Consider the following 14,278-nt stretch of genomic DNA (forward strand, 5'->3'; position numbering starts at 1 on the left):
ATTAGGTATAGTGAGCCATCTGCATGAGTAAAATTGTTTCGACCACAATCTTTAATTTTGTAGCTTGGTATATACTTCACTTTACCATTAAAATCAAGCCAGTGAACAACACTGGTTCAATTAAATCGGATGGATGTTGTGAAACTTGAAAGAGTTCAGAAAAGAATTACAAGGATGTAGCCAGGGTTGGAGGGTTTGAGCTTTAGGGAGAGGCTGAATAGGCTGGGGCTGTTTTCCCTGGAGCGTCGGAGGCTGAGGGGTGACTTTACATAGGTTTATAAAATTGTGAGGGGCATGCATAGGGTAAATAGACAAGGTATTTCCCTGGAGTAGGGGAGTCCAGAACTAGAGGGTATAGGTTTAGGATGAGAGGGGAAAGATTTAAAAGGGACCTAAGGGGTAATTTTTTCACAGAGTGGTACGTGTATGGAATAAACTGCCAGAGGAAGTGGTAGAGGCTGGTACAATTGCAGCATTTAAAAGGCATCTGGATGGGAATGTGAATAGGAAGGGTTTAGAGGGGGACAGGTGCTGGCAAATGGGACTAGATTAGGTTGGGATATCTGGTCGGCATGGACGAGTTGAACCCAAGGGTCTGTTTCTGTTCTTGTAAATCGCTATGACTCTTAAGTGCAAGATGACATGCTAAGAGCAACCAGTCATACCTAAAATTTAGATGCTGATCTGATGAAACCAAAACAGAGAACAACTTGCATGCTAAACAGTAGCATGTGATAGATAAAACCAAATGATCCCATATTCAACAGATCATATCAAAACAGAGCCATCCTACAGCATTCAATCATGAATGGAGAGAGACAATTAATAGAAGATGGTGGCTCTGCAAATATTCCCATCCTCAGCAATAGGGGAGCACAACACAATTGTGCAAAAGACAAGACTGAAACATACATAACCATAGCCATCCAGAAATGTAAAATGGATGAGACTTTTTTTTATGCGTTCACAGGATGTGGACTTCATTGGATAGGATTTATTATCCATCCCTAATTGGCCCCAGAGGGTCAACCACATCGTATGGGTCTGGAGTCACATTTAGGCCAAACCAGGTAACGATAGTGACAAAACAAACCCGCAGATGCTGGAATCCAAGGTAGACAAGCAGGAGGCTGGAGGGACGCAGCAAGCCAGGTAGCATCAGGAGGTGGAGAAGTCAATGTTTCAGGTGTAACCATTCTTCAGGACAGGGGATGGGAGGGGGGTTATTTGAAATTGAAGAACTCAATGTTGAGGCAGAAGATGGGGTGTTCCTCCAATTTGCAGCCCCTGCCCCCACTCCCTTTCCAACATGACCATCTTTGGCCTCCTCCATTCCCACAATGAATCAGATGGCAAATTGGAGGAACAACACTTCATCTTCTGCCTCGGCAGCTTACAGCCAAGAGGACTCAACATTGAGTTCTCCAATTTCAAATAACCTCCCTTCCCATTCCCTTTCCCGGCCCTCTGACTCCCTTCCCAGCCTCTCCTCGTCCCTTCCATTCCCCTCATCGATCCTTCCTTCTAGCCACCTGCTGGATTCATTCCTCCCATTGACCAACCAGGTCGTACCCTCTACCTGTTTTCACCTAACCCCACTTCACCGCCCTGCCACCCACCCCCCTTTATCTGCAGCTCCCCTTACACCCACCCCCAGTCCTGAAGAAGGGTTACACCTGAAAAGTTGACTTCTCCACCTCCTGATGCTGCCTGGCTTGCTGTGTTCTTCTGGCCTCCTGCTTGTGAAACCAGGTAAGGATGGCAGTTCCTTCCTTAAAGGACTTCAGTGAGCCAAATGGGATTTTCCCCCAAAGGTAAATTCATGGTGATCGTTAGACTTCTATATTCAGATTTATACAGAATTCAAATTCTACTATCTGCCATGGCAGGATTTGAACATGAATCCCTGAATTAACAGTCCAGCAATAATATCACTAGGCCATAACTTCCCCACTTCCTGAGGTTCCTGACAGATGCCAGTCTTTAGGCAATTCAATTCACTCCACAGGATGTCAAAGGAATTGATAAAGGGAGTGGATATAATAAAAGTTACAGGCACTGACAATATCCTAGCGTGGTGAAGATTTTTACTCCAAAATTAACTGCATTCCCTGTCACGTTGTTCCAGTACAACCACAACATAAGATGGAAAATTACATAAGTAGTCCTCTCCATGAAATGCCAGTGGGAATTAGAAGGAAACTCTGTTGGTTGGAGACATACTTAGCACAAAGTTTATTGGAGGTATGTCATCACAACTCCAGGACATTATCATAGGAGTTCCTTTGAGTAGTGTCTTATGTCTGTTTCATCAAAGATTTTACCTTTATAATGAGGTCAGAAGTAGGAATATTGCTGATTGTACAGTAACATTGTGCTGTACAATTCATAATTCCTCCGGTACCTAAAAAAAACTATTCCTGCATCCAACAAAACCTGGAAATGTTCAGTGCCAGGCAATGACCATCTTCAACAAGAGAGATTCTGGCCACCTCCCTTAATGTCTTTATTATTCCTGAATTTTGCATCATTAACATTCTAGTGGTTATCATTGACCAGAAGTTTAAGTACAGTAGCCTTGTAAATACTGTGACTCAAGGAGCAGGCCGAGATTGGGAATTCTGCAGTAAGCAACTCACCTAATGTCTCCCAATGTCTTATCCACAGGGTACAAGTCAAGAATGTGATGAAACACTGTTCACTTGCCTGGATGACTGTAGCTCCAACACTCAAGGAGCTTGACACCATTCAGTTCAGATTGATTGGCTTTCAAAAATATATGGCCTATTTACTAAGTCTATTCATGTTGTAAATATGCTATACCACTACTATCAGGGAAAGTAGGAAATGTTACATTGTAGGCAGCTTTAAACTTGAAATATTCCACAGGTTGAAACTCTCTTTAGTTGTATATACAGAAGGCTCATACGTTGTTAGATTTAAAAGAGACCTAAGGGGCAACTTTTTCACACAGAGGGTGGTGTTTGTATGGAATGAACTGCCCAGAGGAAGTGATGGAGGCTAGTACAATTACAACATTTAAAAAGCATCTGAATGGGTATGTGGATAGGAAGAGTTCAGAGGGATATGGGCCAAATGCTGGCAAATAGAAATAGATTTATTTGGGATATCTAGGCAGCATGAGGTGGACCAAAGTGTCTGTTTCCATGCTGTACATCTCTATGATACTACTGCTAGGATATCATCAGTGCCTGTAACCTTTGCTGTATCTACTGCCTTTATCAATTCATTTTGACATCCTGTGACATGAATTGAATTGCCTAAAGACCAGCATCTGTCAGGAACCTCAGGAAGTGGAGAAGTGATGGCCTAGTGGTATTATTGCTGGATTGTTAATCCAGATACCCAGATAGTGTTCTGGGAACCTCGATTCAAATCCTGCTACAGCTGATGGTGGGATTTGAACTCAATATAAATAGTAGCAGTTTGTAGTATCTGCAAGACTTTGTAATAACTCAGCAAAGTACCTTTCAAAGCCACTTTATTTAGAATGACAAGGGCTCCATAGGCATGGGAACATCACCTGCAAATTCCCTTCCAAGCCATTTACAATCCTGCCTTGGAAGTATTTTTCAATTCCTCCTGTGTTGTTGTGTCTGGAAATCCCTTCCAAACAGTGCAGTGTGTATATGTCCCTGGGCTGCAGAGGTTCAAGAAGCAGCTCACTACCACCTTCTCCAGGGTCACAAAGATGAGAAACAATACTGGCCAAGCCCACCTACAAATATTGAAATTGAAGACACCCAACAAAATCTATTGTTTTTTTTCCAGAATTACCAAAGGAGTTTACATTGTGCCTGTTATGACCCAAGAACATCTTAATATTTCACAATTAATTATGTAATTTTAAAGTTGTCACTGTTGAACCACTGGTTTCAAGTACAAGATCTCACAAACGTTCATCAGATAAATGACCAGAAAACCAGTTTATGTGGCAGTGGTTGAGGCAGCTAGAGGCAACTCCCTTGCTTTAGAAGCATAGAAAATAGGAACAGGAATACGCCATTCAGTAGAATCATGACAGATCATTCAACTCAGTATCCTGTTTCTGCTTTCTTCTCACATTCTTTGATTCCTTTAACTCCCAAGAACTAGGTCTAACTCCTTCTTGAGTGCATTCAATGTTTTGGGCTCAACAAGCTTCTGTGATTAGGAAATATTGTTTAATAAATGCTCCTGTAAAGCGGTTTGAGGTTAAAAAAAAACACAGGAAAGGCACTCTCTCAATGCAAATCATTGTTGTTGATAACCCTTCAGAATGAGTGTTTGCTTGGAACAGAAATAATCCACACCCTCTTGTTCTCACATGAGGTACAACCCTTCTGCACTATAGCTTTCTATCATTTTAGAATGTGTTAAGAACGTACAGACCTTGAAAAAGCGGATACATTTAACCGCGGGGCTGGCTTAATGCAGTTCCTTTTTGTATTTCTGGCAATTAAAGACAATCTGGCAATCCGACCCACGTCCGCCTACTTTCGTATTGAATGTTTTTTTTCGGTTATTACCCAGGCAGGGGTTAATAATCTACGTTTTCACGTTAAAAGAGAGAGCCCCCTTACTCTCAACAAACGAGGCTATCTCTTCTCCCCGCCTTTTCATTGATGGTCTTTGTGCTTCAGTTATTATTACTAGTGGCAGTCCTGCTGATGTTTAAACAGACACTGCTTGAATTTAAAATGAATATCTAAAAGAAGGGTGAAACATTAATCTAACAAAGGTTACAAAAAATAAGGTTTATCTCTAGAGTGGAAAACAGGATCAGAGTGATGCAATTAACCCCAGGTGCTGGAAAAGTGGCTTCTTATTCTGCAGTATTGATTGGAGACGAGAGCTTTCTATTTGGCCACCGAGCTCTCTCTCTCTCTCTCTCCCTCGCTCTGCAGTGCCTGGTACACACCCTGATTTTTCTCCAGAATCCTGCTGACATCATCTAGCATGACACAGCTAAGTACGGTAGAGTGCACTGTCAGAGGGGATGCTGGTGCAGCGCACTCTCAGTTGCGGCCTCACAAACACACACGCAGCCAGCAGACGTTTGCTCTCGCTTCCTTGCCCCTCCCCCAGCTCTGCTGAAGGATCAGGTGTAGGGATAACCAAACAACACAAGCCGGCTGCTTCGCCTAAATGAACCCGCCGCATTCATTCTGAGAGCCGGTTCGACAATGCCTGGAGACGCAGCAAAAGATGCAGCGAGTCTACATGAGGAATTCCAACCGAAGCAAAGGAGCCCAGGTGCGTCGGGGTTGGGAAGAGGATTTAATTAATTCATTCTTTTATCTCTTTTTTTTCCCAGAGCATGACTGCTTAACAGTCTTAATGTTGCACTCTTCCCTCTCCCCGCCCCCACCTCGATGTTGAAAATTCATTTTTATTATTGTGGACGGACATTTTCATAACGGGGACGAGCAAATCATCATTCTGTGAAATCTGCTTTCCAGTTCTGAACGCAGCATTATCCGATATAACGCTGAATAAAGCAGGGCATACTACCATATTTAGACCTAAATATCTACTTTCACAGTTAAAATTAAATCTCTGTATTCATCCATGATTCGACTTGCCCTGCACCAGTTTTGATTTAAAGCTGATAAGCGGTGTCAGATTATATAACACAGTTGATAAGCTTAATAAGTGCATTCAAGGATGGCCTTGTTTTATCAGTGTTTGTACTAAAGGCGAATAGAAGTTAAGGCTGATTACTGACCTTGGACCTTAGCTAAAATGAAATGGTGTTATTGTTGTCATCTATAGGAATCCGAATGAAATCAAGGTATCATAGTGTGGTTCTTTCAAGTAAACAGGACCGTTAGTGAAATACATCAGGCAAAATGTTTGAACCCAACTTGATTCTCCAAATGGGTCGTTTCAAGCTGTAGTGTTCTTATCTCTGGGCCAGTAGATTGTGAATTCAAGCTCCATTCCTGAGATTTGAGCACATGGTTTAGGCCGACACTTCTGTCCAGTGCTAGGGAAGTGTAACACTGTCTGAAGTGCTCTCCTTTGGGTGAAGCATGAAATTGAGTCTCCACCTGACCTATCCAGTAGATATAAAAGATCCTGCAGCACGTTTTTAAGGGGAGCAGGGCAGTTCCTCTCGTGTCTTGACCCAAAATGTATCTTCTCATCCATCATCTCCAAAACAGAACATCTGGCCTCTTTCTTAATGTGAATCTTGCTGTGCACAAATTGGTTACCACTGGTTGCATTGCAACAATTTTTTAATGTCCTATTTGGCTGCAAAATGATTTTGAATGTATTGATATGGCAGATACTATACAATTAGAAGTTATGTCTTAGTAGTTAGGAAAACAAAATGGACTCTAGAATAAAATAAAGAACAGTAGGTGCTGGAAATCTGAAACAACATTGCTGAAGAAACTCAGCAGGTCTGGCAGCATCTTGGAGAGAAAAATTGAGCTAACTTTTGTCAGACGTCTGCTATAGAATTTGATGAAAAGATGATTGAATGAAATGTCATTGGTTCAGTTTGAAGCACTGCCTTTGGGTCAGAGGATGTGAATTTGAGCTTTACACTGGATATAATCGCACTGATGTAGTGGCACAGTACTGAGGCCAATTAAAATGAATCGTTCTGGCTTTTGTTCCACGCGCTATAGGTTAGGGTATTTCAAGTGCGTATCCAGGTATTGAGGGTTTCTGCTTCCACCATCTTTTCAAGCAATGTGTTCCTGATTCCTACCAAATTCTGTGTGGGGTAAAAGTTCTTAATTTCTCTGTGGTTTTTTCCAAACACCATGCCATGCATTGTTTTGCAAATCTACTCTGTTATTTCCACTGAACTCTCCTTAGCCTACAAATTTGTTTTGAACTCCAGTATGATTATTTTTGGATGTAAGTTTGCTCGCCGAGCTGGAAGGTTAATTTCCCGACGTTTCGTTACCCTATTAGGTAACATCTTCAGTGGGCCTCCAGGCAAAGCACTGCTGATGATTCGTGTTTTCTATTTGTGTTTGGGTTGGTGATGTCATTTCCTGTTCTTTTTCTCAGGTGGTGGTAGATGAGGTGTAACTCGATCCAGAACCTCAACATGAGCTACAAATCTTCTCAAAACTTGCTATGACTAATTTGTTCTATAACATAGTCCTTCCTGTTTGAGACACTAAGGTCACCCTGTGCAATGACATGAGATGCCAAATTATTTGAAGGCTAAGAGACTAAGGCCTCAGCATCTGTTCGGTTTCATCAGTTTCATTTCTTGAGTGATTATTTTGGATAAACATTGCCTGATCCTCTCCCTCACATCTCTGCCACTGGCTTGCCACATCATGCTGCTGACCCAACAGCACAGAAATATTCTGTGGATTGCTTAAGTCTGTCAAGAACTGTTTGCACGTTATACATTTTTTCCAAGATATTTTATTTCAGGCTGAGAAAATGATCTGAGATTGCTTTTCTAAGAAAGACTTGACAATTGTATAATATTTTGCCATGCTCCCCAAGTTCAGACCATGTTCCCCAAGGGCTGTCCTTGTTGTGAAGTCAAACATGGGAATCAGAAAAGAGGATTAATAAGTTAGACCTGTCGACAGTGATATAATGTTCGGGGAGGAATGTTGACCAACACTTGCTCCTCCTCTTCAAACATGTCGAAGCACTCTCCCTTTGGAGTTAGGGTCGAAGCAGTGAATCTGAAGTATGCAGTATAACTCAGATTTTTCAGAATGTGGTTGCACAGAAAACCTTCTTGTGAAGGTTAGGCATCATGCCATGACAATATCTTTCTACAAGTTAGTTGTCTCTATATCAACAACAAGAAAACCAGTGTCTGTCTGTATGTCTAGCTTGCTTTCAACCAGCCTGGTAGTTGCATGAAACAACGATGATGGAATTATTAATCAACTAAAGCAATCAACCATCATCTAGTAATATCCAACAGATTAAAACGTCGTAAGAAAAAGTCTGGAAGACCCAAGAGGACTAAAGGTAGCTGCTTATCTCCTCCCTTACTATGTGTCATGCCTCAAAATACTTGTGCTGTTTAATTTACATTTGAATGAATCATTATTGTTACTTCCACAATTTCTTGAATGGGACTGTTCTATAAACTGATTACTTGCTCACTAGACAAGTTGGACTGAAGGGTCTTTTTCCATGCTGTACATCTCTATGACTCTGTCTTGGCTTCATCAGGATGGAGTTGAGGTAGGAAAGCAGAAAATTTGATGTGGAAAGTTGTGTCAAATTTATCTTAAACAGATTTTACCTCCTTTCCTGTCCTCAGCTGAATGGATCACCTGGCAGGCAGCCAGAAAGGATTGGAAAGTAGCAAAATGCAGTGTCCTTGGCAGTGGAGAGGTCATGGGAAGACAGACAAGGCCATAATTCTTTTTAACCCGTTCATGAGGTTGAAACATCACTGGCAAGGCTAGCACTTGTTGCCTATCCTTAATTACCTTTAAGAAGGTGCTAAGAAGCCACTGTGTTAAATTGTCACACGCCCTGTGGCATACTGATAACGACACAATGCTGTTAGGGAAGGAGTTTAGTGATTAAGGAATTATTGGGCGTAGCTCCATATCAGGGTGGAGGGGAACTTGCAGGTATTTTTTTTGCCCTTGGCCTTTTTAGGTGGTAAAGTTCATGGATTTGAAAGATACTTTTGAAGTAACCTTGGTGCATCTGATAGATATTACATACTACTGACACTGTGCACTGGAGGAGGAGGGAGTGAATTCTTAATGGTAGGTGAGGGTTCTGATTTGAGTCAATTAGTTTCTTTGAAGTTTCGAGTGTTGGAGCTGCCCTCACCCAGGCAAGTGAAGAGTATTCCATCAAACTGCTGACTTGCACCTTTCAGGTGTCAAACAATCTGTGAGGAGTCGGGAAACGAGTTACACTCCATAGAATTCCCAGCATCTGACCTGCTCTCTTAGCCACAGTACTTATTTAGCTGGTTCAGTTCAATTTCTGGGCAATGGTGGATGATTCAGTGATGGTAAAGGCATTGAATATCAAGGGGAAAAGGTCAGAATCTTGATTGTTGGAGATGCTCATCTGGCACTTTTTTGGTACAAATGTTGCTTGCTACTTATCAGCTCAAGTAGGAACACAGTGCTTCAACTTCTCCTGAGGTTGTGGGTGATATGAATATTGTCATCAACCATTCTCATTTCCGATCAAACTATGGACAGAAGCACGTTGATGCAGTTGAGGATGGCTGGATTTCGAACTGTACATTGAAAACTCTAATTGCAAAGTTCTGGGCTGATATGACTGACCTCATACAACCACAACCTTCTTCCAATATGCTGGATAAGACTCCAACCAATGGGGAGTTTCTCCTGATCTTCATTGACTTCAGTTTTGCTTGTCAAATGGTACTTTGGCAAGGAAGTGACTTTGACTTCACCTCATTTAAGGGCAGAAACTTGCTTTGGAAGTGGTACAATGAAGGTTCATTAGATTGGGTCCCTTGGATGAGAAGTTTGTCTTATGATGAAAGACTGAATATACTCTCTGAAATGAAGAATGAGAGGTGATCTGATTGAAACAGTCATAGAGGTCCAGATCAGTTGTGAAAGTCAGGATAGCAGCTGACTAAATGTAAGGGGAAGTACGGAGAAACTGAACCAGAAGGGAAAAGTTGTACGATAAATCTCTCTCTACAGATGCGATCGGTCCTGTGGAATTTGTTTTTGTTTCAGATTTTCAGCGTTTGCAATTCTCTGTTGCAAAGAAAAGATATCTTTTAGAATTCTGAAAGAAGACAGCTGGAGAAAATTTGTTTGATAGCCTCATTGCAGGAGGTGATGGAGATAGCAAAAAATTCTCCATTGAATATGGAGAGTGTTGGAATGGAAGGTAAAGTTGAGTGGAAACTTGTCATGGTCTGTGATGGATGAGAAAGGGTGAGAGCATAAATCCATGAAATAGAATGGACTCTAGCAACCAGGATCTTGTTGGGGGAGGGGGTGGAATTCCTCAGTTGATGCACTAGTATAGAAGAATATTTCTTGTCAACAGATGGAACAGAGATGGAGAAATTGGGAGTTGGAATGGAGTCTGTACAGAATGTGGGATGTGAGCAAGTGTCAGGTTACCTGTGGGAGGCTTACTGGTCAATATCAGTTGATATCTTATTCCCAGTCAAGGAAGGGGAGTGAAAATCAGAAATGGACATATGATGATGGCAGAAGAGTGGAAATTATAAACAAAATTGATGAATATTTCCATTTGAGGATGTGAGCAAGAAATAACCCTGATAAATCAATATAATGGTAAAGGAGATGAGGGAAGGGACCTGAGTAGAACTGGAACAAGGAGTAATTCCTGGATCTCTCAATAAGCTAGGCATAGTTTGGAGCCATGCACCTACCCATACTCCATTTTTTGTTTATATGGAGTGGGCGGAATTGAAGGAGAAATTGTACAGTGAGCAAACAAGCTGTGCTAAGAGGAGAGTGGAGATGGTGGCAGACGGAGACTAGTTCTCTCTGCAAGGAAGAATTGGAGAATCCTTTCAACATTCTAGTAGACTAGATTACATTCCTTACAGTATGGAAATAGGCCCTTCAGCCCAACAAGTCCACACCGATCCCTCCAAAGAGTAACCCACCCAGACCCAGGGTTCTGATAGAGGATGGCATTGCTGGCTGGGCCATTATTGCCTTGAGAGGATGGTGGTGTGCCACCTCCTTGACCTGCTGTGGTTGATGTGGTGTACATACATATACAACTCTATTAGACCAGGAATTCCAGGAGTTTGATCAGTGACAGTGAAGGAACAGAGTGATGTAGTTCTACATCTTGTTGTGGGAAGTGGAGAGGTAATATTCATGCGCAACTGCTGCTCTTGCCCTTCTAGGTAGTAGAGATTATGCATAGAGGACCCTTGGTGAGTTGCTGCTGTGAATTTTGTATCTGGCTTACACTGTGGCTACTAAGTCAGAATATTGTTAGTTGGAGAATCAGACTGTTGAATCTATAATTGGAATAGTACTGAATGTTAAGGTGTGACATAGATTCTCTATTGTTTAAGATGGACATTGACTGCTTCAGTAACTGAATCACTGCTAAAGGTGTTGAGCATTATGTAATCATGAGTAAGCATCCCCACTTTTGACATTATGTTGCAAGGAAGGTCACTGATTTGAGCAGCTAAAGATGGTTGGGTAGAAGGCACGATCTTGGAGAACTTCTGCAGTGATGGGTTGGGACTGAGGATTGACCTCCCAGTAAACCCCCCCCGCCCCCCCGCCCCCCTACTCCCACCAAATTAATTTAATGAAAAATGATCTTTTGGAATATCAGACGGAGGCAAAGATGGATTGTCCACTTGGCACTTCTGGCTGAAGATAGTGGCAATGCTTCTGCATGGATGTGTGCTGGACTCTCAGATAATGGAGGGTTGGGATATTTGTTCCTTCTCCTCTTCAGGCGAGCTGTTTAACTGTCAACAATCATCCACAACTGGATTTGGTAGGACTGCAGAGCTTCGATCTGATCTGTTGGTTTTGGGATTGCTTAGCTGTATTCGCATGCTGCTGAGTCTCTGGCATGCAAACACTCAGTCATGTGGCATGGAAGCAGACCCTTTGGTCCAACTTGTCTGCACCAATCAGACATCCCAATCTGGTCTTGTCCTATTTGGCCCATTTCTGTCACCACCTCTCAATCACTCCTTTAAGCAGGAATCCTCTATTTACAGTGGGCACTCTTACCCAGTTCCCTTCACCTGGACCCTCGCCCTCTGTCCAATTACCTTCCTGTCAGCTTCTCATTGAAAAGTGGTGGTCCTCCTCAGTCACTGGTGACAAAGGATCTCAGCATCATGAAGAGCTTGAAATTCATTGAGATGGGAATGTATGGATAAGAAACTGAATGACAGAATGGGGGTAAAAAATTAATGCTGACTTTATGGACTGGATGCCCTGTTTTTGTGTCAGAGTGCTTGACAATTCTGTCACTTCCAGCAGTGCTAACTGGATAGGAAGTGAATGGAGGAATCCTGACTGATTTTTGTTTTCTTTTTTGCTTTACTGCCTGTGTTGGGGCCAGAAGTGATTTTTCCAATGCATTGCAGATATCAGCCCCCCCAGTAAAGACAGCAAATAGAACCCAGAACCTTCCATGAGCATTACTCATTCCAGATTATATATTCCTCATCGAATCGGCACAGTATAGCTTCAGGATTTCTAACCTTTACTTCCTCAATTACGTGTCCTTGATATGGCAGGTTCAGGGTCCTCGCTACTCCTGGAGATGTCTGCAATACCCTTTTAACTTTGTTCTTTTTTACTTTAGTCAATAAGTTTCTAAAATTTAAACTTAGTGCTGGTGGCACTATGTGAAGTTTAATTTGAGAACAGGGCATGAAACCCTGAGATGACATATGTATCATATTTTACAATCTTGACTGATGTGGCCCTGGAAGGATTTTAGTTGTCTTTTCCCGTGTGGTATTGATATAGGTCAGGTTCAGCTTACACGGTATTAACTCCCCAAAGATACACAATCCTTTTAGACTGTTGAGTAGGATGATGAAATAGGACCTCAAATAGAACAATGATCAAACTGCTTACTTATGATGGCTTTGAGACAATATCGTGGGTGCTTGTTGCTAACTGACAGTAGAAACAATGGAAAAAAAAGAGTCACTGTGTTCTGGTTTTTGTAGTGTCTTTATAGATAAGTCAGTGTGGTAAGTATGAAATTCTTTTCAAAAAGAAAGCCTTGCAATACTCTGAAGGAGAATGCACAAAATATTTGGTAGTGATACAGGGGTTGGAATGGCAATGAATTTAAGATTTCTATCAGGAAAGAGACTGGAGGCTTAAGCTTTGAAATTGCAATAGAATGCAGTGATGGAAGAAATAATTACTTCCACTTCTTTTAGATGGTTGAGCTCAGATGGACCTGGAACTTGTGAAATTTCTGTCTGGAGTAAAGAGGGAAGTGAATGCTGATTGGCTTCATGTCACAGGCATGATGCTTTGTTAAATATCACACAACACCAGGTTTAATTGGAAGCACACTAGCTTTCGGAGCGACGCTCCTTCATCAGGTGATTGTGGAGGGCTCAATCGTAACACAGAATTGATAGCAAAAATTTGCTGTGATGTAACTGAAATTATACATTGAAAAATTGATTCTGTTAAGCCTTTCATATGTTAGAATACAGTGATAGTTTCATTTCTTTCATGTGTAAATCACAAAACCTTTTTTTAAAAAGTTGCATTCTCGGGTTAGCTGTTAACAATGGTGATAGCTGGACAATATGTTGAAGGTGTTGGTCCCCTGTGTTCTCTGTCTATGCCATGATGCTTCGATTGATTCTAATCTAAAAAGTGAGATAACGGAGTTTTACATAAAGTACAATGTAACCCTGCAAGTACAAATTCACCCCACAAAGTGTATTTATGTGTGTGGTGCAATGGTCACCTGTAATGTGACATGAACCCAAGGTTCCGGTTGAGGGCCTCCCTAAGGGTATTGAACTTAGCTATCAGCCTCTGCTCGGCCACTTTTCTCTGCTGCCTGTCCTGAAGTCCACCTTAGAGGATGTTCACCCGAAGGTCCGAGGCAGAATGTCCTGGACCAGTTCGGTACCCATAGGGAGGGCCTCAACCGGGACCTTGGGTTCATGTCACGTTACAGGTGACCACCATTGCACGATACTCGCACTGACACACACACACACACACGAGTACAGTCTTGGTCCCCACATTTAAGAAATAATATGCTGGCATTGGAGCTAGTTCAGAAGCATTTCACTAGGTTAATTACAGAGATGTAAGATTGACTTTTCAAGAACAGGTGAATACGTCGGCCTTTATTGATTTTAGTGTCTCGAAGGATTGAAGAGTGATCTTATTGAAGCACACAACATTGAGGGTGACAGAGTAGATGCTGATAAGATGTTTCTACAAATGGGCAGTATTGCATGACATTAGGAGATAGCTACAGAATAAAGGGCACTCATTTTAAATTGTGATGGGCACAGAAATTTCTTTTTGTCCAGAAGGTAGTGAATGTCTAGACTTCTCTACCCTGAGGCTAAATCAATGAAAGTATTTTTAAAAAAAAATAGGTTTGTGATATATCCAGAAGTTGAGGACTCTGAGGAATTGGCATGAAAGGAGAGTTGAGGCCTAGGGCAGATCAGGTGTGATCTGTTGAATGGTGGAGCAAGTTTGAAAGGCTGAATGGCTTGCTCGTTCCATTTTATTATCTCAAAGTTTTTAATCTGTGTCACGTGCTATCAAGTTCAGGAATAGGAAATGTGACTAGCCTG

At 41.9% G+C, this 14,278-nt stretch overlaps 1 protein-coding gene across 2 annotated transcripts in view; it reads left to right on the plus strand.

Annotated features, from left to right (window-relative positions):
* Positions 1 to 5,015: 5,015 nt before the first annotated feature.
* LOC122548950 (uncharacterized) overlaps positions 5,016 to 14,278 on the plus strand; it is a 62,846-nt gene continuing 53,583 nt past the window's right edge. The window contains exons 1-2 of one of the 2 annotated variants that reach the window (XM_087986598.1): positions 5,016 to 5,256; positions 7,033 to 7,968. Coding sequence is in view for 1 of the 2 variants with exons in the window: in XM_043687960.2 (XP_043543895.2) it covers positions 5,187 to 5,256 (70 nt within the window). In the remaining variant the exon portion in view is untranslated. The remainder of the gene's footprint in view (positions 5,257 to 7,032; positions 7,969 to 14,278) is intronic. The other variant, XM_043687960.2, reaches the window with a different exon arrangement.

The sequence above is a fragment of the Chiloscyllium plagiosum genome, unplaced genomic scaffold (genome assembly GCF_037043375.1).
Source record: "Chiloscyllium plagiosum isolate Xiang-an unplaced genomic scaffold, Cpla_swu_hap1 HiC_scaffold_4, whole genome shotgun sequence".
NCBI classification, from domain to species: Eukaryota; Metazoa; Chordata; class Chondrichthyes; order Orectolobiformes; family Hemiscylliidae; genus Chiloscyllium; species Chiloscyllium plagiosum.